The sequence below is a fragment of the Haliotis rufescens genome, unplaced genomic scaffold, assembly GCF_023055435.1.
Source record: "Haliotis rufescens isolate VD_foot unplaced genomic scaffold, xgHalRufe1.0.p SCAF_4, whole genome shotgun sequence".
Lineage (NCBI taxonomy): Eukaryota > Metazoa > Mollusca > Gastropoda > Lepetellida > Haliotidae > Haliotis > Haliotis rufescens.
The window spans coordinates 53,610,875-53,629,447 of NW_025964112.1; the positions used below are offsets into that span (position 1 = coordinate 53,610,875).

Consider the following 18,573-nt stretch of genomic DNA (forward strand, 5'->3'; position numbering starts at 1 on the left):
CACTGTGATTTATATATATCTATATCAAGTTCACTGTTTATATCAATATTATCTTCAATAGTAGAATCAGACAAGGATTACACAAAATGGTTTATGGTATTATAAAAGTCTTGCTGTTCTTCGTATAGGAAGTTATTATTAAACACAGTTTTAAATGATTCACAAAGTCAGATGGTTTTATGCTATCAAAACAAAGGGTTTTTCGTCCTTTCAATAAGAGAGAGAGAGAGAGAGAGAGAGAGAGAGAGAGAGAGAGAGAGAGAGAGAGAGAGAGAGTTCTTCATCATCAAACCATGATATAACCTCGCGCTCAGAAACAATCATTGCACCAATGATATATATCCGTGTTCATGTCAAGCTCAGCAATTCCCCTCACGGGGGAACAACGATAAAACGGGTGTAACTTATCCAATTGATCAACACTGCCCGCACTACATCAATATAGTTCGGCCACGTGGTCCAGTACGTGAACAATGTGCTATATTTACCCCCAATTCGTCACTGGCTATGAATAAATGCCACGCGCCGACACAAAGGTGAAAGTGAAGGAAGCGCTACCCAAACAGTGAGAGCGAGGCTGGGCAAAGATGCTGTCGGCTACTTTCTTCATCGGTAAGCTGTTGCAGCCTTATATACAGCTAAATCCGGATCCACCAGCTCCCAAGCCCGCGCAGGTAATTAAACCGGCAGCCGCACCAGTCACTCAAGCAGCTCCCGTTCAGAAAACATCCCAACCCAAACCTACAACACTGCCGAAAGTTGTGCGAGCTGCACCGAAAGTTACCACCACTCCCAAAATGACAGAAGAATGGGCCCAAGCACAAGTGGAGAAGTACAAGTTTGACTTTGACGAAGCTGACAAGGACAAAAGTGGGAATCTTTCATTTGCTGAGGTGAAAACTGTCTTAGAGAACAGAGGTTTCTGCGGCAGCGAAGCTGAAGCCAAGGTAAGCTATGACGTCACAAGGTCTGGTTGCCATAGTGAAAGTGCCAATTCTGGCTAGGTTATTCACAACATCTGTGAATGGATTGTTTCATCTGCTGTTTTCAATAAGGAAGTACACGACTAAAAGAACAGCATCATCTGATTGATGTGCTTTAGTATTCTTAGTGATGACATGTCAGTGATGAAAATGAGAAAAGGTCTTCAGCAACCCATGCTTGCCGTAAAAGGCGACAATGCTTGTCGTAAGAGGCGGGTGGTCAGGCTCGCTGACTTGGTTGATGCATGTCATCGTATCCCAATTGCGTGGATCGATGCTCATGATATCAATCAGTGGATTGTCTGGTCCAGACTTGATTATTTACAGACCGCCGTCATATAGCTGGAATATTGCTGAGTGCGGCGTTAAACAACAAACAAAAACGAATTGGCCCTTTGTCAAAATGTTATGCCTACTCATGCATTCAGCTACCGATAAACTCTGTTGAAGGAGTACATAACATACACATTTCTCAAATAGTTTTCGGCATACCTGACATATCTTAAATATTAACGCAAAGCCAGAGAATAACCAGTCTCGATTATCCGCCGAGATTCCGACGGGCATAATGGGCAAATATTGAAAATTATATGTACCGATCACTGGAAGTCAGTGGTGACACCAGGTGTTCACGTAACATTATTTATCTCTGAACTGAGTATGGTGTCGACTTAACGTAATATTATATGTACGATGCAGTTTAGAAATTAGTACTGTTATGATGTAACGGGTCAGCTTTCTGTATCATGCCGAAACGTTTCTAAGATAGTTTACGAACTAAATAATGCAGTACGCGATTTGACCTTGATAATCACGAACGTCAGTCATGAGAACAATATCTTTCTTGCTTCTTTGACAACTTTTATTGCTTGGCGACAGTATTGTCCCAAGGACTAAGTAAATCGACAAAGCAGATGAGAACGTCAAACATTAGTTGCGCACTATATCGCACGGCCATACACCATGGAGTGAGAGTTAATGATAGGAAGGGATGCTACACCATATCTGTACGTGCCGCACCTTGGCACAGCGCCATCTGCAGGCCGCGGGCAGAATCTAGACAGCTGCCAGTAATCATCGGATGTATCAAGGTTACATCTGTCTTCGAGTAATATTTTTTACATAGTCGTGTTCGTTTACAGTGAAACCCTGTTGATCCGTACGGATCCAGTCTGGGTTAACGAATCACCGATACGTATTGAATAATAATAATAATAATAATAATAATAATAATAGCATCTAGTGAGTCAGTTAAAATGTAACGTCGAATTGGCAATATCTCAGCCATCTAACGAGTAACTAATAATAATAATAATAATGTGGGGCTCTTTTGTTTTGTGCACTTTTGCACACATTTATTTGTCTGATGATCCCCTTGTGAAGCATGTCAAGACTCATGATGAAAACAAGGCATTCCACAGTTTTCTAAAACGAGCCAAAGATGTGGGACATAATCTCAATGTCGGTGTTGATTTTGTTGATGGTTCTGTACTGCTGGACGGTACAGAAATGAGTGTCAACCAAGCGAAGTGCCATATCAAGTCGGCCCTAACTCAGTTTTTTCAAGGAGAGGCTTTCCGAACGACCACTGCATCGAGTTTATGCGCAGTGTGTTGAGAAGATCAGCAACCCTGCAGAGTCCTTCACTTGGATGAAGTCGGCTGGCCTGAAGTAAAACAGAAGGCTTTCTGTTTGCTGATCAGCACCAGTCACTTCCCACTCGAAACCGTCAATGTGCGATTTTGCATCAAACTGTTAATATGAAATGTAGATTATGCAATGAATTTATGTCCAACAAATTGTCAGTGGATGCCCAGCTTTGGAACAAGCACGGTATCTTAAGCGACATGATGGTGTAGCTCGATCATTTTATTACCGTCTTCGCCATGCTTGTGGTCTTGACCCAGATGTCCACCCATGGTACGACCCGGAATATGTAGAGGGCGTCATTGAAAATGATAAATACAAAATTCTTTGGAATAGGCTCATTTACAGCCTCAGACGTATCCAGGCCAACAAACCTGATCTTGTCCTTTTTGATAAATCCAATAAAATCATTTATATCATTGAATTATCTGTCCCCTTTGACACTAATGTGATTGACAAGATTGAGGAAAAACATGGCAAATATGCGGACCTCGCTTTCGAAATGTCACGCTTGCATCCCAAGTACCAAGTTGTCCGACTCCCCATTGTTCTCGGTGCCTTAGGTTTGGTACTCCCAATCTGTTGACTGACATTGGGAGAGTACCCGAGTTTGCTACCATGAATACAGCCCTTCTGACAATCTGGGTAATGCAGAAGGCTGCAGTGTTGGGGAGTCTTCACATTCACCGAAAAGTTCTGAGTGGGTTTAACTAGGCAGCGCTTCCTGGGAGAAGCCCCATTCGCTGTCTGGGCTGCGTGTAGAGGGGGCAAGGGCCCTGAGCTGATGATGAGCCTAACCATCCTGACTGTGCCAGGATTACCCAAAACCTCTTTGCTGCATTTTTTATTTTAATCTGTAAATAATAATAATAATAACAATAACAAAAATAATAATAATAATAAAATTCCGTCCATAAGGCGGGTATCGGATTAAAACGGGGCCCAGAACAATGGTCTACCATAAAAACGTAAAGCTTAATGTCAACAAACCTTTCCATCTGTTCACGTTTCTAATATCTTCAGCCCTATGTTATTTATCTATTTAACTATGCTACTCATAACTCTACACCCATTAATGTTCATGCTGAATACGGGGCGGTCGGGTAGCCCATGGGTACAATGTGTGAAGCCCATTTCTGGTGTCCCCCGCCGTAATATAAGTGGAATATTGTTAAAAGCAGCGTAAAACCATACTCACTCACTTACTCGTGCTGAATACGGAGTTCACCCAATATTGCGGCTTACACCAGAGACCATATAATAGTTATGGTCTCTGCTTACACGAGGGATTTACTGGGGCCTATTTATTTGTGAACCCTGGAGAATCTGAAAAATGCTTACTGGGGGTCCAAGCAATGAAAAAAGTCATGGGTTCACTACCTTTCCCCACTTGATGTCTACAGACTCGCCATATGGGGAACGTATTTCTTCCATGACGTCATACCACTCCACTTTCTCTGAAGCCCTGATCTAATTATTAAGGGTGATTTTCCCGTTTGTAACACAATTGTGAATGAGTGAGTAACATCTGAACGTCTTATATATTAAGAATTAAGTTCCGTTAACTTAACAATGTATGCTACAAATGAATCCGTTTCAATGATTCAACCAGACGTAATTGCGTTCCTTTGGTACCCAGAGTGCAAATCATTTGCCCCATTTTAAATTTTGGGGCGCAATATTTCTAGTTCTGTAAAACCCCGTTATACACTATAACACAGTGAAATCTACACGTCATACACTCAAGCTCACTTCATGATCTTCGAATAAAGTTTGACTTCTTCAAAACATCCCGTCACCTGGTGCCTTTAATATAAATTTTCTTACAAATTTTATATAATTATCATTGAAACAAAATGAAATTATTCTCGTCATATTATCATGTATGTTACATCATGTAGATGTTTCTTTTATAATTTCTACAACTGTATTGGTATCTTATTTTATTTCTCACCCCGAAATGTTATTATTCAGAGAAGGATTGATGTGTACACAGTGTGTGTGTGTGTGTGTGTGTGTGTGTGTGTGTGTGTGTGTGCGTGCCCGTGCGTGTTTACGTGCGCGTGTGTGTGATGAATATGATAAACTCCTCATACAAATCGCACCTCCCCCCACGTTCAATGGCGAGTCCCTAAAACGAATTCTCCCTTCAGCATTCTTTATCTAAATGATACTTAAGTACTTAAGAATAATTACACATATTAAAGATTATATCAAGAACGTTTTTCATCACAATATATAATCAACAATGTCAGCATTTAAAAAACAGAAATCACCCTTCTAAGACTGTCTTCTCACTTTGCGCATACAGGAGATGCCCGACTTATCACGAACATGGCGAGATAATTAGTGGAAGGCTGTAAATTTGTCGTCCGTTGCTAATGCACCCCATTACCATTCCAGAGAAATGTGATAGTCTTATATTTCCCGACACCAGTACCTGATGATGCATCACGCATTGCTATTTTAGGCGCGTTCAGGGGCGCGTGCTTCACCCATCAATCCTATCCCGCCAAAGTTCAAGGTTTCTCTGTTGACTGCCGCATGTGGGCAAGTCTACAATCTGAACACACCGAGCGGATCACGGATCTTGGTAAACGGATGCTGTCGTAGTTTGACGGAGATAGCCGATTGTGCAGGCATGTATCGAAACGGTGTGCGCGGTGATTCAATTACCTGTTAACGTTCTTTTTTTATACAGAACCAGGGCGTCTCCAGACTACATACCTGTCCGGAATTGGGTTGGTTGGTTGGTTGTTTAACGCCGCGCTCAGCAATATTCCAGCTATATGACAGCGGTCTGTAAATAATCAAGTCTGGACCAGACAATCCAGTGATTAATATGATGCGCATCGATCCACGCAATTGGGATCGATGATATGCATCAACCAAGTCAGCGAGCCTGACCACCCGATCCCGTTAGTCGCCTTTTACGACAAGCATAGTCGCCTTTTACAGCAAGCATAGTCGCCTTGTACAGCAAGCATAGTCGCCTTTTACAGCAAGCATAGTCGCCTTTTACAGCAAGCATAGTCGCCTTGTACAGCAAGCATAGTCGCCTTGTACAGCAAGCATAGTCGCATTTTACAGCAAGCATAGTCGCCTTTTACAGCAAGCATAGTCGCCTTTTACAGCAAGCATAGTCGCCTTTTACAGCAAGCATAGGTCCGGAATTGGGATGACATAGGAAACGGAAACATTGAAAGAATAGCCCACGATACTGAAGGGTTGTTTTTGTTTGGATATATCAGATATTATTCAGTAGTGAAATAACAGTTCGTTTGTTTGTTTGCTGTTAAACGCCGCCGCACTCAGCCAAGTGACATGCATCAACCAAGTCAGCGAGCCTGACCATCTGATCCTGTGTTGCCTTTACGACAAGCATGGGTTACTGAAGACGGATCGACTGCGATCAAAACATAGTAATTCGATATCTTAATTGGAGATGTTGATGCCAGTTATAATGTATTATATCTTTTTAGAGAACAAGACATTTTTCTCGCATTTCAGCTAAACGTTTAGATGTTATACTCCGATTAGCGTAAAACATAACGTTCAGTTTGCGATCTATGGCAACCCAGATAATAGATTATCAGGTCGAAGCGTCGTCAACACAATGTTCACAATACAGAAAGTGTAACATGTGGCAGCGGACAAAAAAAGAGTATAATAAATCTAACAACCCAGGATTCCGGATGTTCGAATGGGTCCCCTGCAACCTTCGACTTAATAGATGGAGTAGTTGCGTGTCATCCGTCCCCGACGGGGTGCAGCGTTGCTCACAATATCACTCGTTTGTCTGGTCCAGACTCGATTATTTACACACTGCCATCAAACAACTGGAATATTGTGAGTACGACGTGAATAATAAACAAACACTAAAGTCAAACCCACGCTTCTAACTAACATCTTGAGTCTGAAATGAACATATGTCATAGATAAAAACAGTTCTTAAATTATTTCTGTAAAAAATATAATAAAAAGGAGCCCAGAGACTCTCTTCATTTTCAGATACTGCAGTAATCTGGACTTTCCCACAAATATCGACTTGCATGGGTTGTTTTGGATGTATTTGTTTCAGGGTCAGTATGTCAGACTTAGAACGCTTTGATCGAGTGTTGTACCCCACGAAACGTTCGTAAAATATCGTATTGTGAATTCCATCCACACGAGTGTGAGAAAGTTGGGTTTAACGCCGCTTTTAACAGTATTCCAGTTATATCGCGGCGTGTCAGCTTCATGTGGGAGGAATGCCCGAAGTGATGCAGGTCTCAGACGTTTACCACTTCGGTGAAGCCCAAGAGCACGAATATGCTGCTTACAAACCAAGAAACATAATCGGGGCGAACCGGGATTCGAACCCACAATCATAGGTTTCTGGCGTGTCCAAGGGACGCAACTCTGCATGGCAAATCGCGGCGCCTTAGACGACTGAGTTTTGCTATATGTCGTAGCGAACAATGAGTTATGCCATTTTCGGCCACGTTGGAGCTTCTTACATGATTTGTTAGAAATGAAAAAAACTTGAAACATTGGAAAAAGGGATTATTCAGTGTGTAATAAAACCATTATATGATGAACACCACGGATACCGACCATTAACTATTCTAGCTTCTTTTGGGAATCTCCTTATTAGTGACTTCGCACAATCACTGGATTGTTTACAGGCCGTCGTCATACAGCCGGAATATTTCTGACCGCGGCGTTAGACAACAAACAAACAAATCTTCAGTCAAATTTCGTAACACGTTAAAACATCTAAGAAAAAGGAAATTTAAACTTCTTTATACCACAAAATAACAAGTACATTTCTAGGGTATGTAATCTCATTTCGGTGACCATCTTCCCGAGGCAAATGAGTTAACTGACTATTAAAGTCCAGTTTTCAAACCTTGCCGAACAAGGCTGGTATTATAGAGTTACATTTTGGCATGACTAACGAGTCTATGTATAGTCCAATCAAAATCTCGCAACGTAATCGATATCCGGTTCGTAAACTGTCGTGCAGATTTCTGTCGTTTGCAGGATTGGCAAAGCAGGTGTGCCGCCAAGTCGTTTTCAACAGATATTTTCCAAATATGTTCATGTTATTTATCAAGGTGCTCACGTGATTTGATACCCTTCGCGATGTAAGACCCGTGTTATCACAATATAGATCATGATTATCAATGGGCGCCGCCCTTTTTTAAAGGCAAATGCAAGTGATACGAGAGGTGGAATCTGATTGGTCCATAGGAGAAGCTAAGAAGGGACATAACCCGTAATAGACACTGGTGGTGCTACGATCGAACCCAGGAATTCCAGCCTAGTTCGGCAAGGGTGGAGACTAGACTTTTAAAGTGAGTTAACTCCGTGGCTCCGGAAGATGTTCGGGGACTGGCATAATGTCTCTGACACATTGTTTTGTTGAGAGGCAAATGTTGTGGACGGAAACATTTTCTGGAAACAATAGTTTAAACTGCTATTCCAATTCTGTATTAAACGCTAAAACGAAGACATGCTTCTAAAATGAACATCGCATATTTTTAAAATACGTACTGTTAACTACTGTCTTTAACGCGTTCGGCACTTAAACTAACATATAAAATAGCCGTATTCTATCGGAATTGAAATTGTAATAATTCTGAAAACGCATATTTTGCCTAAAATTATGATAACATATATAAGTTCCCTCATCAAACAATAAAAAACACACATCTAAAACCGTATCTTGACAATCCGTAGTGATGCAACATGGGAGCGATGATGGCGAAACATAAATGGCATTTTTTAACATTCTCTGTGATGGTGTAATTCGGAAGTTTACGACAGGCAATGTTGCCGAGGACAATGTTCCACGAGAAGTATGCACATCTTCCTAAAAGTGATGTTGAATATTTTAACAGTGAAATAGGTCAAACATTACGTGGGACAGTGGGTAGTTATTCGGTAAATTAATAGGACATGCCGGTGTCGATTTATTAGGTGAACAATTGACTTGCCTTTGCATGTGTTTTTACGACGGGTGCACCGTTGGGACAGGATACGCTCACCTTTTCGCAAACACCTGGTATCATCACGGTTTGATATTGATTCACAAACACATGCTCATGGTAGTGGAATCGTACAGTCGACTCTTATCGAGATTTCTATGGACATGGAAAGGGTTTTGTCCCTTTCATTTAGAGGAAAGACATTTTTCTTGCATTTTGGCTAGACTGTTAGATGTTATACTCCGACTGACGTAAAACATGTATCGTTCAATGTGGCTGTACAGATAAAAGATTATCAGTTCGAAGCCTGTATGCTAACATTCAATTGTGATACTATTTTGTTGCAGAAAGTGTTCGATGGAATTGACATGACGAAGGATGGAAAGGTGACACTTGTCGAGTACATGGCCGCCATTAAGAAGATCCCCAGAAGTGCCATGAAGTACGTAATTAAGTAAAAAGCCCGGTTATAACAAGGACTGTGTGTCTAGTTGTGTTCGTTTGTTTGTTTGCTAGTTGTTTAATGCCGCACTCACCAATATTCCAGCTACATGACGGCGGTCTGTAAATAATCGAGTCTGAACCAGGCAATCCAGTGATTGATATCATGAACATCGATTGGGATACGATGACATGCATCAACCAAGTCAGCGAATTGAGATGTTACTCACACATATTTGTCCCAATTGTCGACTCACATTTCAGGACATTTTTCCAAAGATCCAGATTGAATGAACACGCGTCGTAATTTCGTCGCATTGATTCCTAAATCCCAGTCGAGTGATGAAAAACAGCATTGCCGTAGCAGAGCATGAGGTGTACTTTCACACATTACGTAGAAACTGCCCATTTCTTTCAGTGCGATATTTTCCTGTTTGGTCACTGGACATATGGGCGGAAAAAAATTATGTTATGTCATGAATCTACTTGAATGTCGAATTTGCAAGGATTTTCCTCTTTTTTAAATTAAAAAAAAATCCAGTTAGCAACTATTACATATAGCATTATTTTCTACTAAACAAAGAAAGCTAAAGCCATTTTCAGAACGAGGGATCCACTAGTTCCTATGTAAATATATGTTCTGCAATTCGCCGTGCAGAGTTGCGTCCCTTAGTAGCGCTGATCACTGTTTCGAATCTCAGATTTAACCTATGATCCTTAATTTGTGCACACCATACCCGTGCTCCAGGTGATCAACGCCCAAGACCTGCATCACTTCGGGCTTTTCTCCCCCACATCAAACCGATACTATGAAGTGTTGTTGACATAATGTTCAAAGCGGCGTTAATACGGATTATATCGTCACATAATTGCTACAGCTTGGAGATTATGCATTGATGGTTTAGTGGGGTCGGCGAGTAGACAGTCCGGATCCGTTTGACATTGGTTCTGTTCATTCCGGTAAGAGGCTTTGATGTAGCTCAGTGGTTAAAGCGTTCTCTCGTCGCACCAAAGGCCCGGGTTCGATTCCCGACAATCGTACACTGTGTGAAATCCATTTCTGGTGATATTGCTGAAAGTGACGTCAAACGCGAAGCATTCACACACTCATTCCGAAAAATTATCACTAAATCATGTTTAGTAGAAAGACAGTATTGTCCTCCCCTTTAGAAAAAAAACAGGGGGATTAGCGATCAGCATGTCCGTCCATCCTTTTCCGGAACTGAACTCCTATACCGTAGAATATTTCTTGTTGAAACTAGCTATACAGATCAGTCTATAGGTGAACTGGTACCTTTTGATGATTTGGGATTTTAAAAATTTGTTTATGTTTCCATGACGACATGTTAGACTTCACAGAAAACGAGGGCAGTGTTTTTTCCGGAGCATAACTCCAAAGCTGTTGAATATTTCTTGATGAAACTGGCTATACAGATCAGTATGATGGTGAAAGTGGGGTACCAGATCGGGGGCATACTTCATCTCCTTATGACTCTTGTTATTTGTTTTATCCTAATATTTTCATCTTGTCCAGGGAAATGGCACTGAGGCGCGCCTTCAAGATCCTGGACAAGGACAAGAGTGGGTTCCTCACGAGGGATGAGGTCATCAACGCCACTAAAACTTTGGCCGAACTCAACGTCTCCTCCGAAAGAATTGCCGAACTTCTACAAGCTCTCGCCAAGGATGCCGACTCGAAGCTCGACTACGAAGAATTCCTGGCCGTGTTTGGTATCCAGTTGACTGCAGAAATAATGCGTTCTGCATTTCGTCTTCTTGACAGAGATGGCAGCGGGTTTATTACAAAAGATGAACTCATCAAAAGCATTCAGTCGGATGCGGATCTCAACATCAAAGCTGAAAAAATATCTGATTTGCTAATTGCATGGGTAAAGGATGATGACAAGAAAATTAATTATGAGGAATTTGTCAAAGTATGGACCCAGCAGAAACCAGTAAAGAAGTAAAGTTGATGATTTGAGATTTCTTCTAGCACAATCTTTACCTTAATGTCTTTCTCTCCTCCTTATTATCTTATGACCAATCAGTATTATATCTCATATTGAATCAAATATTTAATAAAGATATTTATAATCAGACGTGTTTTTTCTCATTTCCTATAATTAACAAAGGGCGTTGGTTACCCTGGTGGTTAAAACGTTCGCTCGTCACGCCGAAGGCCCGGGTTCGAATCCCCACATGGGTACAATGTATGGAGCCAATTTTTGGTGTCCCCCGCCGAGATATTACTGGAATAGTGCTAAAAGCGGCGTACAACCTTACTTGCTCATTATAATTAACAGATCCGGCCAGAGCTCCAGATAAGCTGCGTGTCTGCGTAAAATACGCATTAGAAATGCAGAAATACGCAATGAAATATAATCCAAGCGTATCAAATACGCAACGGACAAATACGGACATTCCGTCAACCTTGCCAAACTCCACGATGACAGTTACATCACAATCATTTGCCATCACACTTTCTTGTGGAAGTATCGGGTATTTTTGAGTCCTATAAAGCTCTCGAACCAACACGACACCAGTTTGCAGGGACTAGATGAATAGTGTTTATAAATATTTAACTTAAATACCCACGTGTGTAAAACTAGTGGGTAACAGAAATTTGAATACCCAGATAGAATTACTGATACCCAATGATTTTTAAATGCATGGGTAAAATACCCACAACACCAAAAGCTTATCTGGAGCTCTGGATCCTTTAAAGAAAATGTAAGTACCATGAGTTACGTTTGAATCTTAAGAGTGATTGGGTGATTAGACATAATTTATTGTCGCAGCTACACCATGGCGTGTGGAGCAAGAAGATATTTATAGTCGGACATTAGACGAAGAGAACGAAATAATTACAGTCTAGTCGCTAGAATGCTATTGCGGAACTGTAACCCACAACACAGTCATACACGTTGTTATGTATACTCTAAATATGCAAGAAAGAAAGAAATGATAGAAAATATTTTTGATATTACCGGTGTGAATTGCCTTGACCTTTGGTCGACTGATGATGATGTTATCATGTCTATCCTCCCAGCGGACTGCCTGATTGCATGGAAGACCTCGAGTCGGATATATCGGGCGAAACTACGTTACGACTCTCTGATGATGTTAACAAGTGGCAGCATTTGTTCATACCCCCTTCACTATGACAGATAACATGTATTGTTTAGTTTACATGTATAGTCATGTATCTGTCTTATATGACGTATCTTCAATACTGGAGGAAATAAAGTCTGTGTATCTATCTAAAGGCGGTAGGGCAGTACTATGTTTAGGTACTTGCTGGTCACGCCGAATCTGGGAAATCCATTCCTGACGATTTGTCAGGAATTTTGCTAAAAGCGGGTAAACCACGTGAAGATCCGGGTCTTCAGCAACCCATGCTTATCGTGAGAGGCGACGAACGGGATCGGACGGTCAGGCAAACTGACTTTGTTGATGCATGTCATCGTGTCCCAATTGCGTAGATCGATTATTTACAGACCGCCGTCATACAGCTGGAACATTAGCGAGTGTGGCGCTATACAACAAAAAAACAAACAAACAAGATCGGATACCCATTTGCATACTCACACGAGCCGTTAACCAAACCTTTTCTAATCCTATTGTTTATGTTGATAGTAAATAGACATGACACTGAGTAAGAGTGTTTTGCCACGTGAACAGCATTTCAGTTGTAAAACAACATGTCAGCTAAATGTGCCAGGAATTTCAGTTGATTATTAGTTGTTGTACTTTCAGACTTCAACGTCCGAACCCGTGGAGATCCGGGGTTGTATGGTCTTCAGCAACACATGCTTGCGACTAAAGGGATCGGGTGGTCAGGCTCGCTGACTTGGTTGATTCATGTCATCGTAACCATGATGTCAATCACTTTATTGTCTGGTCCAGACTCGATTATTTACAGACCGCCGTCATTTAGCTGGAATATATTGCTGAGTGCGGTGGTACACAACAAACAAACAAACAAACAAACACCTCTGAATCTCATTCATGTTTTCTCTGAACAAGGCTGGTCGATAAATACCCACTCTATCGCATCAGCTACGCTAGTGTCACATGGCACTGAAACAGATGTTGTGACGTCGACCAAGTAACACCTATTGCAATATTCAGGATATCAATGAATCCTGCGTCACTCCATCATTTGCACTGCGGGCACCATGGCAGTACAGGTATATGTTGTGGCAGCACTGATGGCTTCGGCCTCTGCTCTGATTGCACCGATGAAGAAACCAGATGGGACTGTGGACTTGGAGAGTGTCCATACCCACATCCTGCTGCTGGAACAGAAGTTCGCTAGCCTGGCTAAATCATCTGAAGTGGAGACCCTCAAGTCCAAAGTTAGGACGTTGAAGTCTGAAAGTACAAGAACTAGACGTCAGATACAGGCCGTCAACGCCACCGTCATGGAAACAAGATCTGCCGTGCAGGAAGCCAATGTGTACAGTAAGTGAATCTTTTACATTCCTGCAAAGTGTATGTGTGTGTGTGGGTGTGGGTGTGGGTGTTTGTGTGTGTGTGTGTGGGGGGGGTGTCTAGGTTTGTCAGCACCATACCCGTTCTCGTGGGTTTCACCGAAGTGGTAAACGTCTAAGACCTGCATCACTTCGGGCTTTCCTCCCATATAAAGCTGACACGCCGTGATATAACTGGTATAATGTTAAAAGCGGCGTTAAACACAACTCACTCAATCACTCACTCTTGCCAAGTGTATTTGTATCAAACTGTCCACGGGTTATGACAGGAATGTATGGAGACACTGGGGATGGTAGTGTGATAGGGATAGGAAGGGGATAGGGGACATGTATGTTTGACATTAGATCTGGAAGGGTCAGTGAGTGAGTTAGATAACAAGAAACATAATCATGGCGAACCGGGATTTGAACCCACAATCATAGGTTTCTGGCGTGCCCAAGGGACGCAACTCTGCACAGCGAATCGCGGTGCCTTAGACGACTGGGCCCCCCGTGCCCCCCCCCCCCCCCCCCACCGATGCAATACATGAACGTGTTATCATGTTAGGTACTGTTAAGTGCTGTTAGGTACTCTATCACTTACATCTACTAATACTAATCACATTGACATTACAGGTAATAGGTCCAACGTTGCGTTTGAAGTATCGAATGAAAAAGCAGGGCACACCGTCCAAGCAAGTCAAATCTTCAAGTTTGACACAGTTACTCTAAACAATGGTGGCGGGTACCACGCTCCTACTGGTGTATTTGAAGCTCCCGTGTCCGGCACCTACCTGTTCTGGGCGAGCATCGCCCCTAAAGCACGCATCCACGTGGTTCTGTACAAGGAGGGTACACAGATAGCGGTCGCGGTTGGCTCCGATACTGTCAGTCTTACGTATGCCACAGAGGTGAAGAAAGGGGAAAAGGTTTGGTTTCAGAGCTACAAATACGCTTCGGAAATCTGGCACTATCGACATTCTACATATGGGGGAGCCTTGATCCATCAGCATAGCGTGTAGCATCATATCCGGCTTACAGCTAAATAAAATGTCAATCTGAAAATGTCTTTCTATCCTTGAATAAATCATCGTTATTGAATAGGCAGCTCCAAGCTCTTGTCTCCACTGTCTGGGTACATTTCTAGTTTTTTGTCTAAACGTTATGTCCCTGTTGGGATTCAGGGTCAGAATTGGCCACCAGCAACCAACGTTTTTCGAAGGAGGCTACTTAATCGGTTGGTCAGAGTCTGTGACTTGTTCGAAAGTGTTTACGGCGTCGACCATTGCTCATATACAATGTCAAACTCTATATATTAGATCAATAATCGGAATTATCATCGATGGGAAGAAATATAAACGCTTGTTTTTTACTGTATAATTTATAGTCCGATTTCAAACCAAAACACACACGACGTTGTGTTTACTGCCTTCTGTTAAATTGAGATGATGCCTCAATTTAATTATGATAATCATAGTTCTCTTTACACGTGTATTTCTGTCATGTCACTGAAGCATGCTAAAATAAAACGTTTAAGTTGAATAATACATCTAGACAATAGTGGCCCTCTTAGCAATACGACGCCAAGAACGACCTTGCACCACGCAGTTATGCTATTACACAAAGACAGCACAGTAACACTTGGTGCAACATTCATAACCGTGCAATGTTTAATAAACATTGCTACAATGAACATGCTTATTAAAGTTGGCACGAATGTCCATGTCGTATAATACTTAGCTGCGGAGAGAAATATCCCTTTGGCGAGCGAATCCTTTCAGTTTCTAGTTATACACTTATTTAAAAAGAAGAACAGCAACGCTGAATTCAACGATATATTTATATAAAGAGCTGCTTATTTGGTTACAAAGATATATATAAGGTTTGCAAAACTTTACAAAACGGTCAAGGACACAACACTTCAATAAGGGACCCGTGAAGATACGGGGTAGAATAGGTCTTCAGCAACACATGCTTGTCGTAACAGCCGACTATGCTTGTGGTAGGAGGCGACTGTCGGGATCGGGTGGTTAGGCTTGCTGACTTGGTTGAAGCATGTCATCGATCCCAATTGCGTGGATCGATGCTCATGATATCAATCACTGGATTGTCTAGTCCAGACTCGATTATTTACAGATCGTCGTCATACAGCCGGAATATTGTTGAGTGTGGCGTAAAACAACAAACCTACCAACCAACCAACTTCAATAAGGTGTATGACCACAATTGGAATCCTGACACCGCCGACTTGTTGAATCAAACAGAGTCAAACGCTTTTCCATTCTTGTTGAAAGGCCCACAACAAGTCCTGCAATGTCTCAGGCTCAAGGACCGCCTCCGTGGTCTAGTGGTAGAGCGTCCGCCCGGAGAGCTGAAGGTCGAAAGGTCGGGGTTCGATCCTCGCGTCATGTTAAAAGATGGTGCCTGTTGTTACCCTGATGGCGCTCGACATTAAGGGGCTAAAGCAAGGACTGGTCGGTTCGGAGTGTACTGTGTCAGAGTCGGGTATTCATGATAAACTGCAGCATGGTGTCTCAGAGGGCTAGTGTGGGCTAGTACTATAAATCTGGCATTGGTCCAGACTAGTTCAAGCAGCCACACACACACATACACACACGCACGCACGCACGCACGCACGCACGCACGCACACACACACACACACGTGCGCGCGCGCGCGCGTTAAACCCCATTTCACAACAACCAGTACTGTGGTAATTAACTACGCTCCTTACGCTAACTTGGCTCCTCTTAGCTCCACTGTGTCCTAGTCGGGACCGATGCCGGGTGTATAGTGCTAACCCAGTTAGATACCATATGCCGCAGTTTAGTATGAATACCCCACGCAGACACAGTATACTGACCCCGAGCATACTGGCAGCCACAGTCATACCAAAAGACATTCAAAGGTGGTACTTGCCTGGCACTCGGCATTAATGGAATAAAACAAGGCCTGGCAGGCTTGGAGTCAGTATACACTCTTCAAAAGAAGAAACGCACAGGTAGATTTTTAGTAAATTTAATGTACCTAATAAAGTCGATCTATTTAATTATAATATCATAGATACAAATATGAAATTTTGGAGCTCAATAGTCACATGTTGTTGTTGTACAAAGGCTCTGAAAACTGTTCATTGTCATGTCACATAAGGCCACAAGATTGCGCTTAACTCAGTGTGACCGCCCCGGGCAGCAATCACGGCTCTGCATCTCCTTGGCACTGACTGGATAAGTGTACGAATTCTGTCCTGCGGAATTCTGCGCCATTCTGCTTGTAACGCGTTGGCCAGTTGAGGGAGTGTCTGCGGCGTGTTCTGACGTTGACGTACACTTCGATCGAGTTCATCCCAGAGATGTTCGATTGGGTTGACATCTGGAGATCTCGACGGCCAGGACAAGAGGTTGATGTTGGCATCATGAGGTAGTCAACCGTGACACGAGCTGTGTGCGGTGGAGCGTTGTCCTGTTGGAACAGCTCCCTCTGGCGGTCAATGATTGGAAGAAAGTGAGGTTGAAGAATTTGATTCATGTAGCGATTTGCTGTCAAATTTCCCTGAACCACAACCAAATCAGATCTCGTGGTGTAGGATATTCCCCCACCCCCCCACCCCCCCCACCCACCCCACACCCACACCCACCCACCCCCACACACACACACACACACACACACACACACACACACACACACACACACACACACACACACACACACACACACACACACACACACACACACACACACACACACACCCCACACGCTCATTTCGACGGCGATAAACAGGTTGTCTTCAATCTCGCCGTTGAAGAAGAAATCGTGATTCATCGCTTAACCACACTCGTCTCCAGTTTTTTCAAATTTCAAGGCTGTGAGGTATGGCACCAACGCCATCTGTTGCAAAACATAGGCGATAACTGGTCTTCTGGGTCGGATTCCAGCCTCGCAAAGATGGTTCCTGACACAGTCTGGTGCGATATTCTCCTCAAACCAGGGATGCGTCCTGCATTCTCCGTAGCTGTGGCATTGCGATGACGATGACGTTGGTGGAACAGTCGAATGTAGCGTTACTATGCAGAGGTGATAACTCTTAGTCGGCCGGTTCTCGGACGGTCTACAGTAGAATTGAACTGTGTGTGTCGGTCACAAAGCGGTAAATGGTGCTGAGGTGGACGTTAAAATGGCGTGCAACAGAAGACTGCGATTCCCATCTTTAGATACGTCCTATGGCGATGTCCAATCGGCAGCGCCGAGTCTCGGCATTTTTTGTGTAGTCATTTTCAATGAACTACATACTACCTATGCTTTTCCTTTTGTGAGGAGTGTACTAGGTATCCATGTTTATTCGCGGCATAGTATCTCGGTGGGTGTACACTATAACATCGGCATTAATTCGGAATAGTACAAACAGCACCACACCCACGCACGTGCATGCATGTCGCTATATAAGTGCAATAATCGAATGGACCCGTGAAGATCCGGGGTAGAAAGGTCTTCAGCAAGCCATGCTTGCCGTAAAAAGCGACGATGCTTGTCGTAAGAGGCGACTAACGGGGTCGGGTGGTCAGGCTCGTTGACTTTGGTGATGCATGTCATTGTATCCCAATCGCGTGGATCAATGACTCGATTATTTACAGACCGTCGTCATATAGCTGGAATATTGCTAAATGCGGCGTTAAACAACAAACAAACCAAACCAAACATCGAGACAAAATTCGACACAACGGTGTGTGACTGTCTTTAAAATCTCAGACATCCAGAAACCCACATCATCCGTGACTAACCGCCCCAAGTTTTCATTTTTTACAAATTCTAGGTCTTGCAATACCCCAGGGATAAAATAGGCTCCAATCAATCACTTATGTTCCTTGTAAGTGTTGCTGGTCGCAACTTAATATTAATCGACCGGGTTGTGTCAGACATGGTTGTATGCGTGTCATCGTGCCCCAACGCTCGCAAAATCAATCACTCGATTGTCTGGTCCAGGCTCGATTATTTACAAGCAGCCGTCATGTAAATGGAATACTTCTGATTGAGGTTACCGTATTAAACAACAAAGAAACAA

The 18,573-nt window shown here is 42.8% G+C and overlaps 2 protein-coding genes across 2 annotated transcripts; both read left to right on the plus strand.

Moving 5' to 3' along the window:
- Positions 1 to 555: 555 nt before the first annotated feature.
- LOC124110983 (calmodulin-like) lies at positions 556 to 11,140 on the plus strand. The gene is made up of 3 exons (XM_046470505.2): positions 556 to 947; positions 8,950 to 9,044; positions 10,578 to 11,140. Exons 1-3 carry the CDS (start codon positions 588 to 590, stop codon positions 11,008 to 11,010), a joined length of 888 nt encoding a protein of 295 aa, XP_046326461.1. The 5' UTR covers positions 556 to 587; the 3' UTR covers positions 11,011 to 11,140.
- Positions 11,141 to 13,098: 1,958 nt separating this feature from the next.
- LOC124110979 (multimerin-2-like) lies at positions 13,099 to 14,580 on the plus strand. The gene is made up of 2 exons (XM_046470501.2): positions 13,099 to 13,507; positions 14,152 to 14,580. The coding sequence occupies exons 1-2, from the start codon at positions 13,222 to 13,224 to the stop codon at positions 14,535 to 14,537; spliced, it is 672 nt and encodes a 223-aa protein (XP_046326457.2). The 5' UTR covers positions 13,099 to 13,221; the 3' UTR covers positions 14,538 to 14,580.
- The last annotated feature ends 3,993 nt before the right edge of the window (positions 14,581 to 18,573 follow it).